Genomic DNA, 26544 nt, shown 5'->3' with positions numbered 1-26544 from the left:
TGCTAAACTCAGGCACTGTTTCCATCAATGGGAATGTTGTGGCCCAGGAAGATTGAACATGGTGAATATTAGACACCGAAGCATCTCAGTGTAATCTCCTCCAAACTCCCATCCCCATTGATATAAGACGTATTGCTTTTAGTTCCTTTTCTACTGCAAAAACCATACCACACTTCCCCAGCTTTTCACCATAGCATCCTTTTATATGGCTCCTAAAGGCAACCTTATTGAGAAGAGCTACTGGAATAATAGAACTTCAGGCAGGCAGAACAAACTTGCATCGGATTTACAGCATAGAAACAGACCATTCGGCCCAACTGGTCTATACCGGTGTTTATGCTCCACACGAGCCTCCTCTATCACTCCTCTATGGCTTGATAGATTGCAATGTAGGCCTGTGGCTAGCAAAGGAAATTAAATACTACAGTATTTACTTTGATCCCAATATTGGTCTATTTTGATGTTTACAATTTGGTGTCTGACTGCTGCAGTACTAATCTCACCCGATGTGGCAGAATTAATTTGAAGCAGCACATAAACATAGTAAAAATCAAGAATCAGTGGAGTGTTTCTTCAGATTTTCCACCAAAAATGGAGGCAATAAGCAATTGAGTGGGAAGTGTTTTTGCCATCCTAAGTGATAATTGGCTAACAGGACTCCTGATTGGTTTGAAAGAGACTGTAACCTGAAAGAAGTTTCACTCACCAGGATGTAGTCAGCCCACTTCTCCCTCGCAGTTTTCAGTGCCGTTTGCCTGAGTTTCATCACATGTGTGAACCTGGAATTGGTCCAGTGTTTTGGCCCGATTTCATCAGAATAGTACCTGGAAGCCAATCAAAGGCTCAGTGGTAGCATCAAAACCCATCTTGGCAAGACACAATAATAGACCTTACGCTGACATTTCGGTGGGTGGGAGGGAGGGGGGTGAAATTCAACTTTGGTGGGGGTGCGTTAATGACAAGGAATATCAGCCAGGGTGTATAATGGGCGGCCGATTCGCCACCACCAACGTTGAATAACACCCTCCCACCCACCACCCCAAAGGAGAAAGTGAGCTCCTGAACCAAGTCAACCTCTCATTAAAGAAACTTAACACGAACTCTGAAGAGCATTCAAGGGTTGCTGTAAGGATCAGTGCAGCCAGCATTTCATTCAAAGATGAGAAAAGGTCACTGTGCCCATTGAAATGAATTGCCCTGGTGTATTAACCCTCTCATGGCACCTACTGTATTCTGAGTAACAAAAAAAATATCAAGCAAACTTGCCAGCTGAATCAAGAGCATGATTAACACTAAATGCCCCCTAATTAAAGTTAGATTTGTGGCAGCATGTTGTGTAGGTGTGGAATCCACAATTAACTGCTCACACATTCTCTCTAATTGGCCAACCTGCTTTGCATTGCTTTACATTGGGTTGTACTAGTTTGCTAATCGTATTAATTCTACCTACTTGGTCTGTCTGTTCTTCCAATGTGATAATTGTAATGCTTTCCCTTTCTATATAGAGGGAATTGGTCTCTTCACTACACAAGCAGCTTTTGCATCAAAATGTTATCACTGTTGTACATTTCTGTGCAGTATTGTTTACCATTGACTGTTCTTTATAATCTTTAGGTTAACAGAGCTTAAAAGGTTGATAGGTATGACACTGACTGAACGAACGCCCCACTTATACAGAACAGAAGCCCCGTTATTTATCTATTTCTGTGCTTATAAAAGGACAAAGTTGATCTAACCTTTCCTATTACTTGATCCTTTTAGTTTATTCTCTTCCCCCTTTTCAGTTTGCACCGCACCATTCCCCTAACCGGGAAGCAGGAAGATAGAACTCTGGCAGTCACCAGAAGGCTATGTGGTATTTCTATGTGATATAACTCCAGCAGTCCAAAGATGTGCGGGTTAGGTTGATTGGCCATGATAAAAAAATTGGCCCTTAGTTTTAGGGGGGATTAAATACGTGGGGTTACAGGGTTACGGGGATAGGGCTTGGGTGGGATGGCTGTCGGCGTAGGGACCGGGTGCTAGGGTTTGGATGATCAGCCATGATCTCGTTGAATGGCGGAGCAGGCTCGAAGGGCCGAATGGCCTACTCCTGCTCCTATCTTCTATGTTTCTATAACTCTGGCAGTCACCAGAGGGCTATGTGGTATTTCTATGTGATATAACTCCGGCAGTCACCAGGGGGCTATGTGGTATTTCTATGTGATATAACTCCAGCAGTCACCAGGGGGCTATGTGGTATTTCTATGTGATATAACTCCGGCAGTCACCAGAGGGCTATGCGGTATTTCTATGTGATATAACTCCGGCAGTCACCAGGGGGCTATGTGGTATTTCTATGTGATATAACTCCGGCAGTCACCAGGGGGCTATGTGTTATTTCTATGTGATATAACTCCGGCAGTCACCAGAGGGCTATGTGGTATTTCTATGTGATATAACTCCGGCAGTCACCAGGGGGCTATGTGGTATTTCTATGTGATATAACTCCGGCAGTCACCAGGGGGCTATGTGGTATTTCTATGTGATATAACTCCGGCAGTCACCAGAGGGCTATGTGGTATTTCTCCTTTTAAAAGGCTCTACTGTTCTTGGCAGTTTCTCCCCGCCAGGGACTATAATGGATCTCCTCCACATACTATAATAGATCTGCACTGACTATAATGGATCTCCTCCACAGGCTATAATAGTTCTGCACTTACTATAATGGATCTCCTCCGTGGACTATAGTGGATCCCTCCATGGACTATAATGGATCTCCTCCGTGGACTATAATGGATCCCTCCATGGACTATAATGGATCTCCTCCATGGACTATAATGGATCTTCTCTACGAACTATAATAGATCTCCTGCATGGACAATAATGGATCTCTTCCACGGACTATAATGGATCATCTCCATTGACTATAATGGATCTCCTCCATGGACTATAATGGATCTCCTCAGTGGACTATAATGGATCTCCTCAGTGGACTATAATGGATCTCCTCCGCATACTATAATAGATCTCCTCCACGGACTATAATGGATCATCTCCACAGACTATAATGGATCTCCTCCATGGACTATAATGGACCTCCTCCATGGACTATAATAGATCTCCTCCACTGGCTATAATGGATCTCCTCCACGGGCTATAGTGGATCTCCTCCACTGGCTATAATAGATCTCCACCACTGACTATAATGATCTTCTCCGTGGACTATAATGGATCATCTCCACAGACTATGATGGATCTCCTCCATGGACTATAATGGATCTCCTCCGCTGACTATAATAGATCTCCTCCACTGAATGTAATAGATTTCTTCCGCAGGCTATAATTGATCTCCATGGGTTTTAATGGATCTCCTCCATGGGCTATATCTCATGCATGGGTTTTAATTGATCTCCTCCACTGACTATAATAGATCTCCTCTGTGGACTATAATGGATCTCCTCTGTGGACTATAATGGATCCCTCCGTGGACTATAATGGATCTCCTCCATGGACTATAATAGGTTTCCTCCATGGACTATAATGGATCTCCTCCGCAGGCTGTAATGGATCTCCTCAGCAGGCTATAATAGATCTCCTCCACTGACTATAATGGACCATCTCCACAGACTATAATGGATCATTTCCACAGACTGTAATGGATCTCCTCCATGGACTATAATGGATCATCTCCACAGATTTAAATGGGCCTCCTCTGCAGACTATAATGGATCTCCTCCGCTGACAATAATAGATCTCCTCCATGGAATATAATAGATTTCCTCCACAGGCTATAATGGATCTCCTCCGCGGGCTATAATGGATCTCCTCTATGGGCTTTAATGGATCTCCTCCGTGGGCTATAATATATCTCATGCATGGGTTATAATTGATCTCCTCCACAGGCTATAATGGATCTCCACTGTGGACTATAATGGATCTCCTCTGTGGACTATAATGGATCTCCTCCATGGACTATAATGGGTCTCCTCCATGGACTATAATGGATCATCTCCACTGACAATAATGGATCATCTCCACAGACTATAATGGATCTCCATCCTGGACTATTATGGATCTTCTCCGTGGACTATAATGGATCTCCTCCATGGAGTTTAATGGATCCAGGAGAGCTTTTTGAGCCAGCACGTAGAAATTCCTCCAAGAGAGGGGGCGGTACTGGACCTAATTCTAGGGAATGTAGCTGGGCAAGTGGTAGAAGTGTCAGTAGGAGAGCATTTTGGTGACAGTGACCATAATTCGGTGAGATTTAAGGTAGTCATGGAAAAGGACAAAGATGGGCCGGAAATAAAGGTTCTAAATTGGGGGAAGGCCAATTTTAATACGATAAGGCAGGATCTGGCCAAAGTGGACTGGGATCAGCTACTTGTAGGAAAATCCACATCAGAGCAGTGGGAGTCCTTCAGAAAGGAAATAGAGAGAGTACAACACCAACATGTTCCCGTGAAGTTCAAGGGTGGGACCAACAAGCTCAGGGAACCCTGGATGTCAAGGGATATACAAGAATGGATTAGGAAAAAAAGGGAGGCTGTTGGCAGATACAAAGGACTAAAAACAGTGGAAACCCTAGAGGAGTATAGAAAGTGCAGGGGGGTACTTAAAAAATAAATGAGGAGAGCGAAGAGGGGGCATGAAAAAACACTGGCGGGCAAAATAAAGGAAAATCCCAAGGTGTATTATAAGTATATTAAGGGCAAGAGGATAACCAGGGAAAGAGTAGGGCCCATTAGAAACCAAAGTGGCAATCTGTGTGTAGAGCTGGAAGATGCAGGTGAGGTTTTAAATGAATATTTTGCATCTGTGTTCACTATGGAGAAGGATGATGTAGGCATAGAAATCAGGCAGGGGGATTGTGATATACTTGAACAAATTAGTAATGAGAGGGAGGAGGTACTAGCGGTTTTAGCGGGCTTAAAAGTGGATAAATCCCCAGGCCCAGACAAGATGTATCCCAGGCTGCTGTGTGAGGCAAGGGAGGAGATTGCAGGGGCTCTGACACAAATTTTCAGAACCTCTCTGACCACAGGGGAGGTGCCAGAGGACTGGAGAACAGCTAACGTAGTACCATTATTCATAAGAACATAAGAAATAGGAGCAGGAGTAGGCCAATTGGCCCCTCGAGCCTGCTCCGCCATTCAATAAGATGATGGCTGATCTGATCCTAACCTCAAATCTACTTTCACTCTCCATCCCACCCGAACCCATGTGATCTCCCGGGAGAGGCAAAAAACCAGATAAAAAACCCAATGTGCCAATTTGGGAGAAAAAATCTGGGAAATTCCTCTCCGACCCATCTAGGCGATCGAAGCTCGTCCAGGAGATCACTCTGTCCCTGTATTTCCTACAGTACTTACCTTCTGTAAGAGGTGATCTCCACCCCAGCCAGGAACAGGCCCAATTTACTCTTGAAGGACTCCTAGCTGGCAGCCTGTTCCCGAGGTCTCCACTAATCCCTGTGAATAGAACCATCTCCTGAAATCTAACACAGAATTAGAACACAAGAAGTAGGAGCAGGACCAGGCTACACGGCCCCTGGGCCCGCTCCGCCACCCACAGGGCCATGACCGATCCGAACCTAGCCTCATGTCCGATTTCCTGCCCGTTCCCCGTAACCCCTAATTCCCCTTACTTCTAGTGAACTGTCTATTTCTGTTTTAAATTTATTTAATGATGTAGCTTCCACAGCTCTCTGGGGCAGCAAATTCCACAGACCTACCACCCTCTGAGTGAAGAAGTTTCTCCTCATCTCAGTTTTGAAAGAGCAGCCCCTTATTCTAAGATTATGCCCCCTAGTTCTAGTTTCACCCATCATTGGGAACATCCTCACCGCATCCACCCGGTCAAACCCCTTCACAATCTTATATGTTTCAATAAGATCGCCTCTCATTCTTCTGAACTCCAATGAGTAGAGTCCCAATTCAAGAAGGGTAGTAGGGATAAACCAGGGAATTACAGGCCAGTGAGCCTAACATCAGTGGTAGGGAAATTATTGGAAAAAATTCTGAGGGACAGAATCAGTCTCCACTTGGAGAGGCAAGGCTTAATCAAGGATAGTCAGCATGGCTTTGTCAGGGGGAGATCACGTCTAACCAATTTGATTGAATTTTTCGAGGGGGTGGCTAGGTGTGTGCATAAGGGTAGTGCAGTTGATGTAGTCTACATGGACTTCAGTAAGGCTTTTAACAAAGTCCCACATGGGAGACTGGTCAAGAAGGTAAGAGCCCATGGGATCCAGGGCAATTTGGCACATTGGATCCAAAATTGGCTTAGTGGCAGGAGGCAGAGGGTGGTGGTCGAAGGTTGTTTTTGTGACTGGAAGCCTGTGTCCAGTGGTGTACCGCAGGGATTGGTGCTGGGTCCTTTGCTGTTTGTAGTTTATATTAATGATTTAGATATGAACGTAGGAGGTATGATCAGTAAGTTCACAGATGACACGAAAATTGGTGGGGTGGTAAATAGCGAGGAGGGAAGCCTCAGGCTACAGGATGATATAGACGGGTTGGCCTGATGGGAAGAACAGTGGCAAATGGAATTTAACCCTGAAAAGTGTGAGGTGATGCATTTTGGGAGGACTAACAAGGCAAGGGAATACACAATAAATGGTAGGACCCTAGGAAGGACAGAGGATCAGAGTGACCTTGGTGTGCATGTACATAGATCCCTGAAGTCAGCAGGACAGGTAGATAAGGTGGTTAAAAAGGCATATGGGATACTTGCCTTCATTAGCCGAGGCATAGAATATAAGAGCAGGGAGGTTATGATGGAGCTGTACAAAACGCTAGTTTGGCCACAGCTGGAATACTGTGTGCAGTTCTGATCACCACACTATAGGAAGGATGTGATTGCATTGGAGAGGGTGCAGAGGAGATTCACCAGGATGTTACCTGGGCTGGAGCGTTTCAGCTATGAAGAGAGACTGGACAGGCTGGGGTTGTTTTCCTTAGAGCAGAGAAGGCTGAGCGGGGACCTGATTGAGGTGTATCAGGCACAGATAGGGTAGATAGAAAGGAACTTTTCCCCTTAGTAGCCGGGTCAATAACCAGGGGGCATGGTTTCAGGGTAAGGGTCAGGAAGTTTAGAGGGGATTTGAGGAGAAACTTTTTCACCCAGAGTGTGGTTGGAATCTGGAATTCACTGCCTGAAAGGGTGGTAGAGGCAGGAACTCTCTCAACATTCAAGAAGCATTTAGATGAGCACTTGAAACTCCATAGCATACAAGACCAAGTGCTGGAAAATTGGATTAGAATAGACAGGGCTTGATGGCCGGCGCAGACACGATGGGCTGACGGGCCTCTTTTGGTGCTGTATAACTCTATGACTATAATGGATCTCCTCCATGGACTATAATGGATCTCCTCCACAGACTATAATAGATCTCCCCCGTGGACTATAATGGATCTCCACCATGGACTATAATGGACCCCTCCATGGACTATAATGGATCATCTCCACAGACTGTAATGGATCATCTCCACAGACTATAATGGATCATCTCCACAGATTTTAATGGATCTTCTTCCTGGACTCTAATGGATCTCCTCCACAGACTATAACAGATCTCTTCCACGGAGTTTAATGGATCTCCTCTGCACACTATAATGGATCTATTCCATGGACTATAATGGATCTACTCCGCGGACTATAATGGATCTCCTCCACATACTATAATGGATCTCCTCCATGGACTATAATGGATCTACTCCGTGGACTATGATGGATCTACTCCACGGACTATAATGGATCTCCTCCACATACTATAATGGATCTCCTCCCTGGACTATAACGGATCTCCTCCACATACTATAATGGATCTCCTCCATGGACTATAACGGATCTCCTCCGTGGACTATAATGGATCTCCTCCACAGACTATAATAGATCTCCCCCGTGGACTATAATGGATCTCCACCATGGACTATAATGGACCCCTCCATGGACTATAATGGATCTCCTCCACCGACTATAAGAGATCTCTTCCATGGAGTTTAATGGATCTCCTCCGCACACTATAATGGATCTCCTCCATGGACTATAATGGATCTACTCTGCGGACTATAATGGATCTACTCTGCGGACTATAATGGATCTCCTCCACATACTATAATGGATCTCCTCCATGGACTATAATGGATCTACTCCATGGACTATAATGGATCTCCTCCACATACTATAATGGATCTCCTCCATGGACTATAATGGATCTCCTCCGTGGACCATAATGGATCTCCTCCATGGACTATAATGGATCTCCTCCATGGACTATAATGGCTCATCTCCATGGACTGTAACAGATCTCCACCACCTATTGTAATGGATCTCCTGCATGGGCTATAATGGATCTCCTCCATGGGCTATAATGGATCTCCTCCGTGGACTATAATCGATCTCCTCCATGGACTATAATAGATCTTCTCCATGGACTATAATGGATCTCCTCCGTGGACTATAATGGCTCATCTCCATGGACTATAACAGATCTCCACCACCTATTATAATGGATCTCCTCCATGGGCTATAATGGACCCCTCCACAGACTGTAACGGATCACCTCCACAGACTATAATGGATCATCTCCACAAGTTTTAATGGATCTTCTTCCTGGACTATAATGGATCTCCTCCACAGACTATAACAGATCTCTTCCATGGAGTTTAATTGATCTCCTCTGCACACTATAATGGATCTCCTCCATGGACTATAATGGATCTACTCCACGGACTATAATGGATCTCCTCCGCATACTATAATGGATCTCCTCCATGGACTATAATGGATCTCCTCCATGGACTATAATGGATCTCCTCCGTGGACTATAATGGATCTACTCCATGGACTATAATGGATCTCCTCCCCACGCTATAATGGATCTCCTCCGTGGACTATAATGGAGCTCCTCCATGGACTATAATGGATCTCCTCCATGGACTATAATGGATCTCCTCCATGGACTATAATGGTTCATCTCCATGGACTATAACAGATCTCCACCACCTATTATAATGGATCTCCTCCATGGGCTGTAATGGATCTCCTCCATGGGCTATAATGGATCTCCTCCATGGACTATAATCGATCTCCTCCGTGGACTATAATAGATCTTCTCCATGGACTATAATGGATCTCCTCCATGGACTATAATGGCTCATCTCCATGGGCTATAACAGATCTCCACCACCTATTATAATGGATCTCCTCCATGGGCTATAATGGATCTCCTCCATGGGCTCTAATGGATCTCCTCCGTGGACTATAATAGATCTTCTCCACTGGCTATAATGGATCTCCTCCACCAGCTATAGTGGATCTCCTCCACTGACTATAATAGATCTCCACCACTGACTATAATGGATCTTCTCCGTGGACTATAATGGATCATCTCCACAGACTATGATGGATCTCCTCCATGAACTATAATGGATCTCCTCTGCAGGCTATAATGGATCTCCTCAGCAGGTTATAATAGATCTCCTCCACTGACTGTAACAGATCTCCTCCATGGACTATAATGGGTCATCTCCACAGATTTTAATGGGTCTCCTCTGCAGACTATAATGGATCTCTCCCACTGACTATAATAGATCTCCTCCACTGAATATAATAGATTTCCTCCACAGGCTATAATAGATCTCCTCCGCGGACTATAATGGGTCTCCTCCATGGACTATAATGGATCTCATCCACAGATAATAGATCTCCTCCACTGACTATAATGGATCATCTCCACAGACTATAATGGATCATTTCCACAGACTGTAATGGATCTCCTTCATGGACTATAATGGATCATCTCCACATATTTTAATGGGTCTCCTCCATGGAGTTTAAAGGATCTCCTCCATGGACTATAATGGATCATCTCCACAGACTATGATGGATCTCCTCCATGGACTATAATGGATCATCTCCACATATTTTAATGGGTCTCCTCCATGGAGTTTAAAGGATCTCCTCCATGGACTATAATGGATCATCTCTACAGACTATGATGGGTCTCCTCCATGGACAATAATGGATCTCCTCTGTGGGCTATAATGGATCTCCTCCACTGACTATAATAGATCTCATCCACTGACTATAATGGATCATCTCCACAGACTATGATGGATCTCCTCCATGGACTATAATGGATTACCTCCATGGACTATAATGGATCTCTTCTGCAGACTATAATGGATCTCCTCTGTGGGCTGTAATGGATCGTCTCCACAGACTATGGTGGATCTCCTCCACAGACAATAATGGATCTCCTCTGTGGGCTATAATGGATCTCCTCCACTGACTATAATAGATCTCATCCACTGATTATAATGGATCATCTCCACGGACTATCACGGATCATTTCCACAGACTGCAATGGATCTCCTCCATGGACTATAATGGATCATCTCCACAGATTTTAATGGGTCTCCTCTGTAGACTATAATGGATCTCCTCCACTGACTATAATAGATCTCCTCCACTGAATATAATATATTTCCTCCACAGGCTATAATGGATCTCCTCCATGGGCTTTAATGGATCTCCTCCATGGGCTATAATATATCTCATGCATGGGTTATAATTGATCTCCTCCACTGACTATAATAGATCTCCTCTGTGGACTCTAATGGATCTCCTATGTGGATATTTAATGGATCCCTCTGTGGACTATAATGGATCTCCTCTGTGGACTATAATGGATCTCCTCTGCAGGCTATAATGGATCTCCTCAGCAGGCTATAATAGATCTCCTCCACTGACTATAATGGATCATCTCCACAGACTATAATGGATCATCTCCACATATTTTAATGGGTCTCCTCTGCAGACTATAATGGATCTCCTCCGCTGGCTATAATAGATCTCCTCCACTGAATATAAGAGATTTCCTCCACAGGCTATAATGGATCTCCTCCACAGGCTATAATGGATCTCCTTGATGGGCTTTAATGGATCTACTCTGTGGGCTATGATATATCTCATGCATGGGTTGTAATTGATCTCCTCCACTGACTATAATGGATCTCCTCTGTGGGCTATAATGGATCTCCTCCACTGACTATAATAGATCTCATCCACTGATTATAATGGATCATCTCCACGGACTATCACGAATCATTTCCACAGACTGCAATGGATCTCCTCCATGGACTATAATGGATCATCTCCACAGATTTTAATGGGTCTCCTCTGTAGACTATAATGGATCTCCTCCACTGACTATAATAGATCTCCTCCACTGAATATAATATATTTCCTCCACAGGCTATAATGGATCTCCTCCATGGGCTTTAATGGATCTCCTCCATGGGCTATAATATATCTCATGCATGGGTTATAATTGATCTCCTCCACTGACTATAATAGATCTCCTCTGTGGACTCTAATGGATCTCCTATGTGGATATTTAATGGATCCCTCTGTGGACTATAATGGATCTCCTCTGTGGACTATAATGGATCTCCTCTGCAGGCTATAATGGATCTCCTCAGCAGGCTATAATAGATCTCCTCCACTGACTATAATGGATCATCTCCACAGACTATAATGGATCATCTCCACATATTTTAACGGGTCTCCTCTGCAGACTATAATGGATCTCCTCCGCTGGCTATAATAGATCTCCTCCACTGAATATAAGAGATTTCCTCCACAGGCTATAATGGATCTCCTCCACAGGCTATAATGGATCTCCTTGATGGGCTTTAATGGATCTACTCTGTGGGCTATGATATATCTCATGCATGGGTTGTAATTGATCTCCTCCACTGACTATAATGGATCTCCTCTGTGGGCTATAATGGATCTCCTCCACTGACTATAATAGATCTCATCCACTGATTATAATGGATCATCTCCACGGACTATCACGGATCATTTCCACAGACTGCAATGGATCTCCTCCATGGACTATAATGGATCATCTCCACAGATTTTAATGGGTCTCCTCTGTAGACTATAATGGATCTCCTCCACTGACTATAATAGATCTCCTCCACTGAATATAATATATTTCCTCCACAGGCTATAATGGATCTCCTCCATGGGCTTTAATGGATCTCCTCCATGGGCTATAATATATCTCATGCATGGGTTATAATTGATCTCCTCCACTGACTATAATAGATCTCCTCTGTGGACTCTAGTGGATCTCCTATGTGGATATTTAATGGATCCCTCTGTGGACTATAATGGATCTCCTCTGTGGGCTATAATGGATCTCCTCTGCAGGCTATAATGGATCTCCTCAGCAGGCTATAATAGATCTCCTCCACTGACTATAATGGATCATCTCCACAGACTATAATGGATCATCTCCACATATTTTAACGGGTCTCCTCTGCAGACTATAATGGATCTCCTCCGCTGGCTATAATAGATCTCCTCCACTGAATATAAGAGATTTCCTCCACAGGCTATAATGGATCTCCTCCACAGGCTATAATGGATCTCCTTGATGGGCTTTAATGGATCTACTCTGTGGGCTATGATATATCTCATGCATGGGTTGTAATTGATCTCCTCCACTGACTATAATGGATCTCCTCTGTGGACTATAATGGATCTCCTCCGCAGACTATAATGGGTCTCCTCCACTGACTATAATAGATCTCCTCCACTGAATATAATAGATTTGCTCCACAGGCTATAATGGATCTCCTCCATGGGCTATAATATATCTCATGCATGGGTTATTATTGATCTCCTCCACTGACTATAATGGATCTCCTCCATGAGCTGTAATGGATCTCCTCAGTGGGCTATAACAGATCTCATCCATGGGCTATAATTGATCTCTGCTACTGACTACAATGGATCCCCTCCACCTACTATAATAGATCTCCTCCATTGACTATAATGGATCTCCTCTGTGGACTATAATGGATCATCCTCCATAGGCTATAATAGATCTCCTCCACTGACTATAATGGATCATCTACACAGACTATAATGGATCATTTCCACAGACTGTAATGGATCTCCTTCATGGACTATAATGGATCGTTTCCAGAGACTTTAATGGATCTCCTCCATGGACTATAATGGACCATCTCCACAGACTATAATGGATCTTCTCAACGGACTTTAATGGATATCCTCCGCAGACTATAATGGACCTCTTCTGCGGACTATAATGGGTCTCCTCTGTGGGCTGTAATGGGTTGTCTCCACAGACTATGATTGATCTCCTCCATGGACAATAATGGATCTCCTCTGTGGGCTATAATGGATCTCCTCCACAGACTATAATGGATCTCCTCCACAGACTATAATGGATCTCCTCCGCGAACTATAATGGATACCATCCGTGGGCTATAATGGATCTCCGCTGCTGGCTACAACGGGTCACCTTCATGGGCTATAATGGATCTCCTCCGCGGACTATAATGAATCACCTCCACAGACTATAATAGACCTCCTCCACCGACTATAATGGATCTCCTCCGCATACTATAACAGATCTCCTCCATGGACTGTAATGGATCTCCTCCACTGACTATAATGGATCGTTTCCAGAGACTTTAATGGATCTCCTCCATGGACTATAATGGACCATCTCCACAGACTATAATGGATCTTCTCAACGGACTATAATGGATATCCTCCGCAGACTATAATGGACCTCTTCTGCGGACTATAATGGGTCTCCTCTGTGGGCTGTAATGGGTTGTCTCCACAGACTATGGTTGATCTCCTCCATGGACAATAATGGATCTCCTCTGTGGGCTATAATGGATCTCCTCCACAGACTATAATGGATCTCCTCCACAGACTATAATGGATCTCCTCCGCGGGCTATAATGGATACCCTCCGTGAGCTATAATGGATCTCCGCTGCTGGCTACAACGGGTCACCTTCATGGGCTATAATGGATCTCCTCCGCGGACTATAATGAATCACCTCCACAGACTATAATAGATCTCCTCCGCATACTATAACAGATCTCCTCCATGGACTGTAATGGATCTCCTCCACTGACTATAATGGGTCTCCTCTGTGGGCTATAATGGATCCCTCCATGGACTACAATGGATTTCCTCCACAGACTATAGTAGGTCTCCTCCACTGGCTATAATATATCGCCTCTATGGGCCATAATGGATCTCTTCCACAGACTATAATGGATCTCCTCCACTGACTATAATGGATCTCCTCCACTGACTATAATGGATCTCCTCCACTGATTGCAATGGATCTCCTCCATGGACTATAATGGATTAACTCCACGGACTACAGTGGATCCCTCCACAGACTATAATGGATCTCCTCCATGGACTATAATGTCTCTCCTCCGTGGACTATAGTGGATCATCTCCATGGACTATGATGGATCTCCTCTGTGGACTATAATGGATCTCCTCTGTGGACTATAATGGATCCCCTCCACTAATTATAATGGGTCTCATTCATTGGCTATACTGGACCTCCTCCATGGACTATAATGGATCTCCGCCATGGGTTATAATGGATCTCCTCTGCAGACTATGGTGGATCTCCTCGGCAGACTAAAATGGATCTCCTCCATGGGCTATAATGGATCTCCTCCATGGGCTATAATGGCTCTCCTCCACAGGCTACAATGGCTCTCCTCCACAGGCTGTAATGGATCTCCTCTGTGGATTATAATGGATCTCCTCTGTGGACTATAGTGGTTCTCCCCCATGGACTATAATAGATCATCTCCGCCGACTTTAATGGATCTCCTCCACAGACTATAATGGATCTCCTCCACTGACTATAATGGATCCCTCCGTGGACTATAATGGATCTCCGCTGCAGACTATAATGGATCTCCTCCACAGACTATAATGGATCTCCTCCATGGACTATAGTGTATCTCCTCCACTGACTATAATGGATCCCTCCATGGACTATAATGGATCTCCTCCACAGACTATAACGGATCTCCTCCGCAGACTATAATGGATCTCCTCCATGGACTATAGTGTATCTCCTCCACTGACTATAATGGATCCCTCCATGGACTATAATGGATCTCCTCTGCAGACTATAATCAATCGCCTGCACAGACTATAAATGGATCTCCTCCGTGGACTATAATGGATCATCTCCATGGTCTATAATGGATCTCCTCCATGGACTATAATAGATAATCTCCACAGACTTTAATGGATCTCCTGCATGGAATATAATGGACCACCTCCACCGGCTATAATGGATCTTCTCAACGGACTATAATGGATATCCTCCGCGGACTATAGTGGATCTCCCCACGGACTATAATGGACCCATCCATGGACTATAATGGATCTCCTCTGCAGCGCAATAACTGATCTCCGGCACAGACTATAATGGATCTCCTCCGTGGACTATAATGGATCATCTCTGGGGGCTATAATGGAACTGCTCCACAGACTGTAATAGATATCACCGTGGACTATAATGGATCTCCTCCATGGTCTATAATGGATCCCTCCATGGGCTATAATGGATCTCCTCCATGGGCTATAATAGATCTCCTGCACAGACTACAATGGATCTCCTCCATGGACTATAATAGATATCTTCCATGGACTATAATGGATCATCTCCACAGACTATAATGGATCTCCTCCACAGACTGTAATGGATCTCCTCCGTGGACTATAATGGATCTTCATGGACTATAATGTATCTCCTCCAAGGGCTATAATGGATCTCCTCAACAGGTGATAATGGGTCTCCCCATGGGCTATAATGGCTCTCCTCCGCTGGCTTGAATGGATCTCCTCCATGGGCTATAATGGATCTCCTACAAGGGCTATAATTGATCTCCTCCACTGACTATAATGGGTATCCTCCATTTATTATAATGGATCTCCTCCACTGACTATAATGGATCCCCTCTGCGAACTATAACAGATCTCCTCCACAGACTATAATAGATCTTCTCCATGGACTATAATATATCTCCTCCACAGACTATAGTAGATCCTCCCATGGACTATAATAGATCAGCTCCACAGACTTTTAATGGATCTCCTGCACTGAATATAATGGATCTCCTCCATGGACTATAATGGATCTCCTCCGCTGACTATAATAGATTTCCTCCGTGGACTATAATGGACCATCTCCACAGACTATAATGGAACTCCTCCATGGGCTATAATGAATCTCCTCCGCGGGCTATAATGGATCTCCGACAAGGGCTATAATTGATCTCCTCCAGTGACTATAATGGATCTCCTCCACGGACTACAATAGATCTCCACTGGCTATAATGGATCTCCTCCATGGACTATAATGATCTCCTCCACAGACTAAAATGAATCTCCTCCATGGGCTATAATGGATCTCCTCCACGGACTATAGTAGACCCCCCATGGACTATAATAGATCATCTCCACAGACTTTAATGGATCTCCTGCGCTGAACATAATGGATCTCCTCCACGGACTATAATGCATCTCCTCCATGTACTATAATGGATCTCATCCACTGACTATAATAGAGCTCCTCCGTGGACTATAATGGACCATCTCCACAGACTATGATGGATCTCCTCCACGGACTATAATGGATCTCCTCTGTGGATTATAATGGATACCCTCCACGGACTATAATGAATATCCTCCATGGACTATATTGAATCTCCTCTGTGGACTATAATGGATCATTTCCACAAGCTGTAATGGATCTCCTCCACAGACTATGATGGACCTCCTCAGCGGGCTATAGTGGGTAATTTCCACAAGCTGTAATGGATCTCCTCCACAGACTATGATGGACCTCCTCCGTGGACTATAATGGATCATTTCCACAAGCTGTAATGGATCTCCTCCACAGACTATGATGGGCCTCCTCAGCAGGCTATAATGGGTCATTTCCACAAGCTGTAATGGATCTCCTCCACAGACTATGATGGACCTCCTCAGCGGGCTATAATGGGTCATTTCCACAAGCTGTAATGGATCTCCTCCACAGACTATGATGGACCTCCTCAGCGGGCTATAATTGGTCTCCTCCACGGACTATAATAAATCTCCCCGATGAACTATAATGCATCATCTCCACAGACTATAATGGATCTCCTCCACATAATTTAACAGATCATATCCATGGACTATAATGGATCTCCTCCATGGACTATAATAGATCACCTCCATGGACTATAATGGATCATCTCATCCACAGACTATGATGGATCTCTTCGGTGGACTATAATGGATCTACTCTGTGGACTATAATGGATCTCCTCCAGGGACTATAATGGATCTCCTCTGTGGACTATAATGGATCTCATCCATGGACTATAATGGATCTCCTCCGTGGGCTATAATGAATCATCTTCACTGCAGACTATAATGGATCTCCTCCACAGACAATAATAGATCTACTTTGTGGAATATAATGGATCTCCTCCACTGGCTATAATTGATGCCCTCTACTGACTATGATGGATATCCTCCACTGACTATGATGGATCTCCTCCACTGACTATAATGGATCTCCTCCACTGACTATAATGAATCTCCTCCATGGGCTACAATGGATCTCCTCCATTGATTATAATGTATCTCCTCCATGGACTATAATGGATCCTCTCCACAGACTATAATGGATCTCCTCCGCAGGCTTTAATGGGTAATCTCCATGGACTATAATTGATTATCTCCACTGACTATAAGGGATCTCCTGCACTAACTATAATGGATCTCCACTGCAGACTATAATGGATCTCCTCCATGGACTATAATGGATCTCTTCTGTGGGCTATAAGAGATCTCCTCCACAGGCTTTAATGGATCATCACCATGGACTATAATTGATGATCTCCACTGACTATAATGGATCTCCTCCACGAACTATAATGGATCTCCCCCATGGACTATAACGAATCATCTCCACAGTCTATAATATATCTCCCCCATGAGCTATAATGGATAATCTCCGCAGACTATAATGGATCTCCTCCACTGAATATAATGGATTTCCTCCGCTGAATATAATGGACCTCCTCCACTGGCTATAATGGATCTCCTCTACTGACTATAATGGATCTCCCCCACTGACTATAATTGATCGCCTCCACCGACTATAATGGATCTCCTCCACGGACTATAATGGATCTCCCCGTGGACTCCAATGGATCTCCCCCACTGACTATAATGGATCTCCTCCATGGGCTATAATGGATCGTCTCCAGCGCAGACTATAATGGATCTCCCCCACTGATTATAATGGATCTCCTCCACTGACTATAATGGGTCTCCTCCACTGACTATAATGGATCTACATCATGGGCTACAATGGATCTCCTCTGTGGATTATAATAGATATCCTCCACTGACTATAATGGATCATCTCTACAGACTATAATGGATCTCCTCTGCTGGCAGTAATGGATCTCCTCCAGAGGCTTTAATGGATAATCTCCATGGACTATAATGGATCTCCTCCATGGCCTATAATGGATCTCCTCAGTGGACTATAATGGGTCTCCTCCACAAGCTATAATGGATCTCCTCTGCAGGCTATCATGGATCTCCTCCACAGGCTATCATGGATCTCCTCCATGGGCGTTAGTGGATCTCCTCGGCTGACTATAATGGATCTCCTCCACGGGCTATAATTGATCTCATCCATAGACTATAATGGATCCCCTCCTTGGACTGTAATGGATCTCCTCCATGGACTATAATGGATCTCCTCCATGGACTATAATGGATGCCCTCCATGGACTGTAATGGGTCTCCCCCATGGACTATAATGGATCTCATCCATGGACTAGAATGGATCTCCTCCACAGGCTATAATGGGTCTCCTCTGTGGGCTATAATGAATCTCCTCCATGGGCTATAGTGGATCTCCTCTGCTGACTATAATGGATCTCCTCCATGGGCTATAATTGATCTCCTCCACAGACTATAATGGGTCCCCTCATTGGACTATAATGGATCTCCTCCATGGACTTTAATTGATCTCCTCCACTGACTATAACGGATCTCCTACATTGACTATAATGGATCTCCTCCACTGACTATAATGGATCTCCTCCATGGACTATAATGGATCTCCTACATTGACTATAATGGATCTCCTCCACTGATTATAGTGGATCTCCTCCATGGACTATAATGGATAATCTCCACGGACTATAATGGATCTCCTCAGTAGGCTATAATGGATCTCCTCCGCTGGCTAAAATGGATCTCCCCATGGGCTATAATGGATCTCCTGCACTGACTATAATGGATCTCCTGCACTAACTATAATGGATCTCCTGCACTAACTATAATGGATCTCCTGCACTAACTATAATGGATCTCCTGCACTAACTAATGGATCCCCTGCACTAACTAATGGGAACTGAAAGAAATCAGTATTTGTAGGGAGATGGTGTTAGGAAAATTGATGGGACTGAAGGCTGATAAATCCTCAGGGCCTGATAATCTACATCCTAGGGTACTTAAGGAAGTGGCCCTAGAAATAGTAGATGCATTGCTGGCCATCTTCCAGAACTCGATAGACTCTGGAACAGTACCCATGGATTGGAGGGTAGCTAATGTTACCCCACTATTCAAAAAAGGTGGTAGAGAAAAAGCGGGGAATTACAGACCAGTAAGCCTGACATCGGTCGTGGGGAAAATGCTGGAGTCTATTATAAAAGATGTAATAACAGAGCACTTGGAAAGCAGTGACAGGATCGGACAAAGTCAACATGGATTTACAAAAGGTAAATCATGCTTGACTAATCTACTGGAATTTTTTGAGGATGTAACTGGTAAAATAGATAAGGGAGAACCAGTGGATGTGGTGTATTTGGACTTTCAGAAGGCTTTCGATAAGGTCCCGCATAAGAGATTAGCGTGCAAAATTAAGGCACATGGGATTGGGGGCAGGGTATTGACTTGGATAGAGAACTGGTTGGCGGACAGAAGGCAAAGAGTTGGAATAAACGGGTCATTTTCCGAGTGGCAGGCAGTGATTAGTGGGGTACCACAAGGATCGGTCCTAGGACCCCAGCTGTTCACAATATATATTAATGATCTGGATGAGGGAATTGGATGTAATATCTCCAAATTTGCAGACGACACAAAGCTGGGTGGGAGGGTATGCTGTGAGGAGGATGTCGTGAAACTCCTGTACAATTTGGACAGGTTGGGTAATTGGGCAGAAACATGGCAAATGCAATATAATGTGGATAAATGTGAGGTTATCCACTTTGGTGGCAAAAACAGGAAGGCAGATTATGTTTTGAATGGCAATAGATTGGGAGAAGGGGAAGTGCAAAGAGACCTGGGTGTTCTTGTGCACCAGTCGCTGAAAGTAAGCATGCAGGTGCAGCAGGCGGTTAAGAAGGCAAATGGTATGTTGGCCTTCGTAGCAAGAGGGTTCGAGTACAAGAACAAGGATGTCTTGCTGCAGTTGTACAGGGCCTTGGTGAGACCACATCTTGAGTATTGTGTGCAGTTTTGGTCGCCTTATCTGAGGAAGGACGTTCTTGCCATGGAAGGAATGCAGCGAAGATTCACCAGGCTGATACCTGGGATGGCAGGAATGACGTATGAGGAGAGACTGTGTCGATTGGGCTTATACTCACTGGAGTTTAGAAGATTGAGAGGGGATCTCATCGAAACCTATAAAATTCTGTCAGGCCTGGACAGACTAGATGCAGGAAGGATGTTTCTGATGGCCGGGGAGTCCAGAACCAGGGGTCACAGTCTAAGGATAAAGGGTAAGCCATTTAGGACTGAAATGAGGAGGAATTTCTTCACCCAGAGAGTGGTGAACCTGTGGAATTCTCTGCCACAGAGGGTGGTGGAGGCCAGTTCATTAAATATATTCAAGAAGGAGTTGGATATATTTCTTAAGGCTAAAGGGATCAAGGGATATGGGGTGAAGGCAGGGACAGGGTACTGAATTTGGATGATCAGCCATGATCTCATTGAATGGCGGAGCAGGCTCGAGGGGCCGAATGGCCTACTCCTGCTCCTATCTTCTATGTTTCTATCTCCTGCACTAACTATAATGGATCTCCTGCACTAACTATAATGGATCTCCTGTACTAACTATAATGGATCTCCTGCACTAACTATAACAGATCTCCTGCACTAACTAATGGATCTCCTGCACTAACTAAAATGGATCCCCTGCACTAACTATAATGGATCCCCTGCACTAACTAATGGATCTCCTGCACTAACTATAACGGTGCTTGCACCAGGATTAAAGGAATTTTTTTTGGAGCGGCTTGGAGTGACTGGCCCTCCATGTTTTCCCTCTCTCCCCACCCTTCTGGCGGTGAAGAATCTTGCTTCCTCTTTGGCACCTCCTCCTCACAGCATGCCTGAAACCAGGAACTCACCGTGTGGGGATTTGTGGGTGCCGTAGTGTAGGTATACATGTCCACTCCATATTTTATGATAGATCCACTCCATGTTTATGCAGTCAGCTAGGTGACACAGGAGGTTTTCAGAGAGTGTATGAGCTAGGAGCACATGGATGAGGAAGACAGTATAATAAGCAGCATGAATGAACAGCATGCACAATATACTGGAGCTGTTTTTTTTAGAACAAAAATATATCCTGCGAGCTTCAGTCGCTTCATGCATGAACCTATAACCTACTCACAAGCTGCCAAGTGTCATTCATTAGCAGTGATGAGCGTTCATTTTGGTTGAAAAATATGAACAATTTTGAGGTAGGTCACTCTTTGAAAATAAACTCAGCTTCGATGTTTAAACAGATTTGCAATTTGTTTCCCCCTCGCATTTTCCCAATGCTTGACAACTGTTGCTACAGGACCCTGATGTTCCAATACAATCCACACAAGAAAGGTCTTTCTGCAATAGAGGATTCAGAAGAACAGTGCTTGTCATGACATTTCACTGTAGCGGAAGTGGAGTTACACACTATCTATAGAATAGTGGTCTCATTATAGAGGTGATGCGCTTTAAAAATTCAGACAGCCAATATTGTAAATGACATAACACCTATAAGTAAATTCTAGAAAACAAAACATTGTTGTTACTAGGCTATCATTTCCTACTCTTAACCCATTCTTTCCCAGAACTTTCAAACCCCGATTTTAGCTTGGCGGTTGGGGATTGGGAGGCCGTGAATATCCTGCACGCCGGGCCAAGCGATTTTATCACCCGGGCCTTATTAGCATTTGGCAGATGTCCTGCTCCTCTTGGCCCACAAGGATTCCACAGAAACGTTAAATAAACATACTTGCCTTGGCCTTCTCTGGCCACTCTGCCGACTCTCGCTAGATTTGGCTGTCGGGTTTGGCCACGCACGGGCCTCCCGATATTCTGAGTAAAGATCGCACCGATCCCTCCCTTGTGTTTATTTTTAGCATACAAATAAAAGTTTAGCATTTTTGAAACAAGCCGAGTGCTACTCATGCCTAAACGAGCGACACTGAGCAAGTCTGGCACAATAAAACTTAAAGATACCCTGCCTTCATTAAAAAAAAGGGTGAGTTTAGCATTTCTGGTCATTGTTTGAAGAGGAAAAGTTGCTGTAAAGTGAAATCTGTCACTTTTGTCCCAATGATGCTGCATGCTTGTGACACAGTGCCGACGTGATCTACCTCAGCGTGTCACACCTATTAAAATAAGGTTTCCCCCAACACTTCTTTTGAAGGCGGTGTCCCTTTAATTGTTCCTATTCTATTTTAAAGTGAACCAGGAATATTTTCTTACATCAACTGCACAGACACTTCGTTGAAAGAGGTTTCTGTGAAAATATTTGGAACTCGTCTAAAATATGTCTGTAAAGTTTAAAATGAGGGGCCGAGTGTTGACAGGGATGGCTGCACAATGGAGACTACTCACTTGGGATCATCCAGCGGCCTCCATTCCACATAGTGATAGGCCTGCTGAACATTCTTTAACCATTCCCGCAGTATTGCTGTCGTGTTGTCAATGTTGTGGTCTGTGGCGGCCCTATAGAAAGATACAGATAAAATCATCATTGGTTAAACAAAGCTGAACTGACTTGGAATTTAAAATCAACAAGCTAGTAAACACATTGATTTTAATTTAAATGCAAAAAAAAGTTGCTCAGCACTAAACAAAAGGACAGTTTATAAATGAGCTTGGTTGTGTTCAGGGAAGAGAGTAATTTAAAATATCACCTTGACTGATGCTATCAGCAACCCCATTAAAAAAATATATTTGTCGTCACAAGTTTTATGATCATCACTGCCTCATGTTGAATGCTATTGAATTCATGCTGTGGTGCCAAAGGAATTCGTTCAGAGAGAGAAGAGAAATATTGACAGTCCCTCAAATTATTCCTACATCAGTTAAAACAAACAGAAAATTCCCAGTATACTGTATTCGCTGCTCACGATGTGGTCTCCTCTACACTGGGGTGACCAAACGCAGATTGGGTGACCGCTTTGCGGAACACCTCCGTTCAGTTCGTAAGCGTGACCCCGAGCTTCTGGTCATCTGTCACTTTAATTCTCCGCTCCACTCCCACTCTGACCTCTTTGTCCTCGGCCTCTTACACTGTTCCAATGAAGCTCAACGTAAGCTCCAGGAACAGCACCTCATCTTTCAATTAGGCATTTTACAGCCTTCTGGACTCAACATTGAGTTCAACAATTTCAGACTATAACCTCGGCCCCTATGTTTTCTTTTTTCTCTCATGTGGCAGCTGTTGATGATTCTGCCATTGTCATTTACACCTCACCTAGAGTCATCTTTTGTTTCTTAACTTGCCCCATTACCATCCCATTTTGCCTTGCACCATCATCCCTTTTGTCAGTCAATCTCTCCTGCCTTCCATCCTATCACAGATCTTCCCTTTGTTTTTTCCTCCCCTCCCGCCTTTCCCTGCCCCACACTTGCTTAAAAATCTGTTACTTCTCCAACTTTTTCCAGTTCTGACGAAGGGTCACAGGCCTGAAATGTTCATTCTGTTTCTCTCTCCACGGTGCTGCCAGACCTGCTGAGTGTTTCCAGCATTTTCTGTTGTTGTTTCAGAAAATTCCCAGGTTCAACACAGGGCTACAGAGGAAGAGTGGAGGAGTGGGACTAATTGGATAGTGTTAGATCCGTGATTCTGAGAGTATGATGTTTTTCAATAACCACACGGATGCTGTAACTTAACAATCAACAGGTATTAACTGGAGTAGGGTAGTCTCAAGACTGGGGGTACAGAGGCATGCTCAAGGCTTATATACAGGTGTGGTCACTGCCGGTACGACAGTATACAGGAGCTGTAAAAGTAGTTCTCCCTTAAAGGTACATACACTACAATTCCTCCCCTTTTAGATTAGCAGTACCCACAATATTCAAATAACAATTAACACTTTAATATGCACATCAAACAAAAATAGTCCATTTATAGATTCAGTCTTTGGGGCGGCTTCCTGATCTTTTCGGGATAGCGCCTTTCCTGAGGTTCTTGTTCTTGGTGCGGAGGTGATTCTGGCCCCTTTTCGTCGGTTAGTTCATTGGTTTCCACTGCTACTGGTTCTGAGGTAGATGCTACCGGTATGTCGGGTTCATCCCCAGGTACTCGAGACATGGGGTTGACTCGTTCCTGTGACGCTAAGATCTGATCGACGTGGCATCTCACAATGTTCTCCCTGACATCCACTGTGTACATTAATGGCCCCTGCCTTGTGCATATCGTTCCGGGTTGCCATTTCTCTGTTCGGTAGTCACGGGCCAAGACTGGTTGTCCTACATTGAAGCTCCTTGTCGGCTCCTCATTGATGTGCTGGAATTGTTTATCCTCAACATTTCTTCGCACATTTGGTCTGAGCAAATCCAGACGAGATCTCAACCTTCGGTTAAAGAACATCATGGCCGGGGTCTGGTTGGTGACTGCATGTGTCGCATTTCTGTAGGCTAATAGGAAATTGTCCACCTTATGCTGTAGTGGAATTTCATCGTTGCACATGGCCTTTATCACCTTTTTAAAGGTTTGTACGAACATCTCAGCCAATCCATTTGTGGCTGGATAATACGGGGTGGATGTGTAATGCCTTACCCCATTCCTTCTCATAAATTTCTGAAACTCTTCGGATACAAACTGTGGTCCATTATCAGAGCAAATCTGCTCTGGCAAGCCATTCCTGGCAAATATGGTCCGTAGGACTGCAATCGTTTTCTCTGTAGTGGTTGAGGACATTTTTATCACCTCAGGCCATTTCGAGTGAGCATCCACTGCTATTAAGAACATTGAGTCCATGAATGGACCAGCAAAATCAATGTGCACCCGTTGCCATGGAGAGGAGGGCCACTCCCATGGGTGTAGAGGGGCATGTGGTGGTGCATTTTGGATCTTCTGGCATCCTGAGCAGCTCTTGGTTAGGTCCTCGATTTGTTGATCGATTCCCGGCCACCACACATAAGCCCTAGCAAGGCTTTTCATTTTCACCCCTCCCAGATGACCTTCATGAAGCTCATTTAGCACTCTCTCCCTTAACTTGGGTGGAATCACCACTCGGGATCCACACATCACTGTCCCCTGGCATACTGACAGCTGTTCTCTTCTGGATGAGAATGCTGGCAATAGTGAGTCGCCATGTGTTGGCCATCCCCTCACTGTCAAATCATATACCCGAGACAGTGTCGGATCATTGCGGGTCTCCTTCTCTATATCCGCATTCGTTACTGGCAATCGTTCAATTATTGACGAATAAAATATCTCGATAGGGTCCACTGCTGGTGCTTCGTCCACAGTAGGCAGTGGCAGGCGTGATAGCCCATCAGCGTTTCCATGCTGTTTCGTGCCTTTATATTCTATTTCATATTGATTCGCCCCTAGAAACAGGGACCATCTTTGTAACCATTGTGCAGTCATCACTGGAACGCCCTTCTTAGGATTAAAGATGGAGACAAGTGGTTGGTGGTCAGTCAGCAAGGTGAACTTCTGCCCATGCAGATAGTGGTTGAATTTTTTTACTCCCCATACTAGGCCGAGGGCCTTCCTGTCAATCTGGGCGTAGTTGCGCTCGGCTGAGGTTAGTGACCGAGACACAAAGGCTACTGGCCTCTCCAACCCGTCTGGGAATTTGTGCGACAGCACCGCTCTAATACCATAGGGTGATGCATCACATGCCAAACGAATTGGTAGTGCTGGGTTGAAATGGGCCAACAGCTCTTTTGATGTGATCAATTCCTTACACTTCTGGAAAGCTAGTCTACGTTCGTCATTCCACTTCCATGGTACCCCTGTTTGCAGTTGGGTGTTCAGTGGATGTATAACCGTGGACAAATTTGGTAAGAACTTATGGTAGTAGTTTACCAGCCTGAGGAACGACCTCAGTTGTGACACACTTTCCGGTGCTGGAGCCTTGACTACTGCCTCAATCTTTTCAGGGGACTTATGTAAACCCTCTTCATCGATGACGTGGCCACAATACGAGATCTGCTTCTGGAAAAACTCGCACTTGTGGCGATTAGCTCGTAGCCCATATTCCTTTAATCTGGTGAGCACCTTCTCCAAGTTGGCGAGGTGATCACTGTAATTTTTGCCCGTGACCAGGATGTCGTCCAAATAACACTGGGTCCCTGGAATCCCTTGCAGGACTTGATCCATCGCCCTTTGCCAAATAGCCGGAGCCGATGCTACCCCGAACACCAGCC

At 44.5% G+C, this 26544-nt stretch overlaps 1 protein-coding gene across 1 annotated transcript in view; it reads right to left on the bottom strand.

The window, feature by feature from the left end:
* Positions 1-26544, bottom strand: part of LOC147121823 (procollagen galactosyltransferase 2-like) — a 305202-nt gene that overhangs the window by 116568 nt on the left and 162090 nt on the right. Inside the window, exons 2-3 of the mRNA XM_085982330.1 lie at positions 22771-22881; positions 707-824 (exon numbers count right to left, since the gene is read on the bottom strand). Coding sequence (XP_085838456.1) covers positions 707-824; positions 22771-22881 — 229 coding nt within the window. The remainder of the gene's footprint in view (positions 1-706; positions 825-22770; positions 22882-26544) is intronic.

This window comes from Somniosus microcephalus, chromosome 3 (assembly GCF_052327205.1).
Source record: "Somniosus microcephalus isolate GS21.2 chromosome 3, FLI_Smic_1.0, whole genome shotgun sequence".
Taxonomy (NCBI): domain Eukaryota; kingdom Metazoa; phylum Chordata; class Chondrichthyes; order Squaliformes; family Somniosidae; genus Somniosus; species Somniosus microcephalus.
This window is presented reverse-complemented; position numbering and strand designations above follow the sequence as displayed.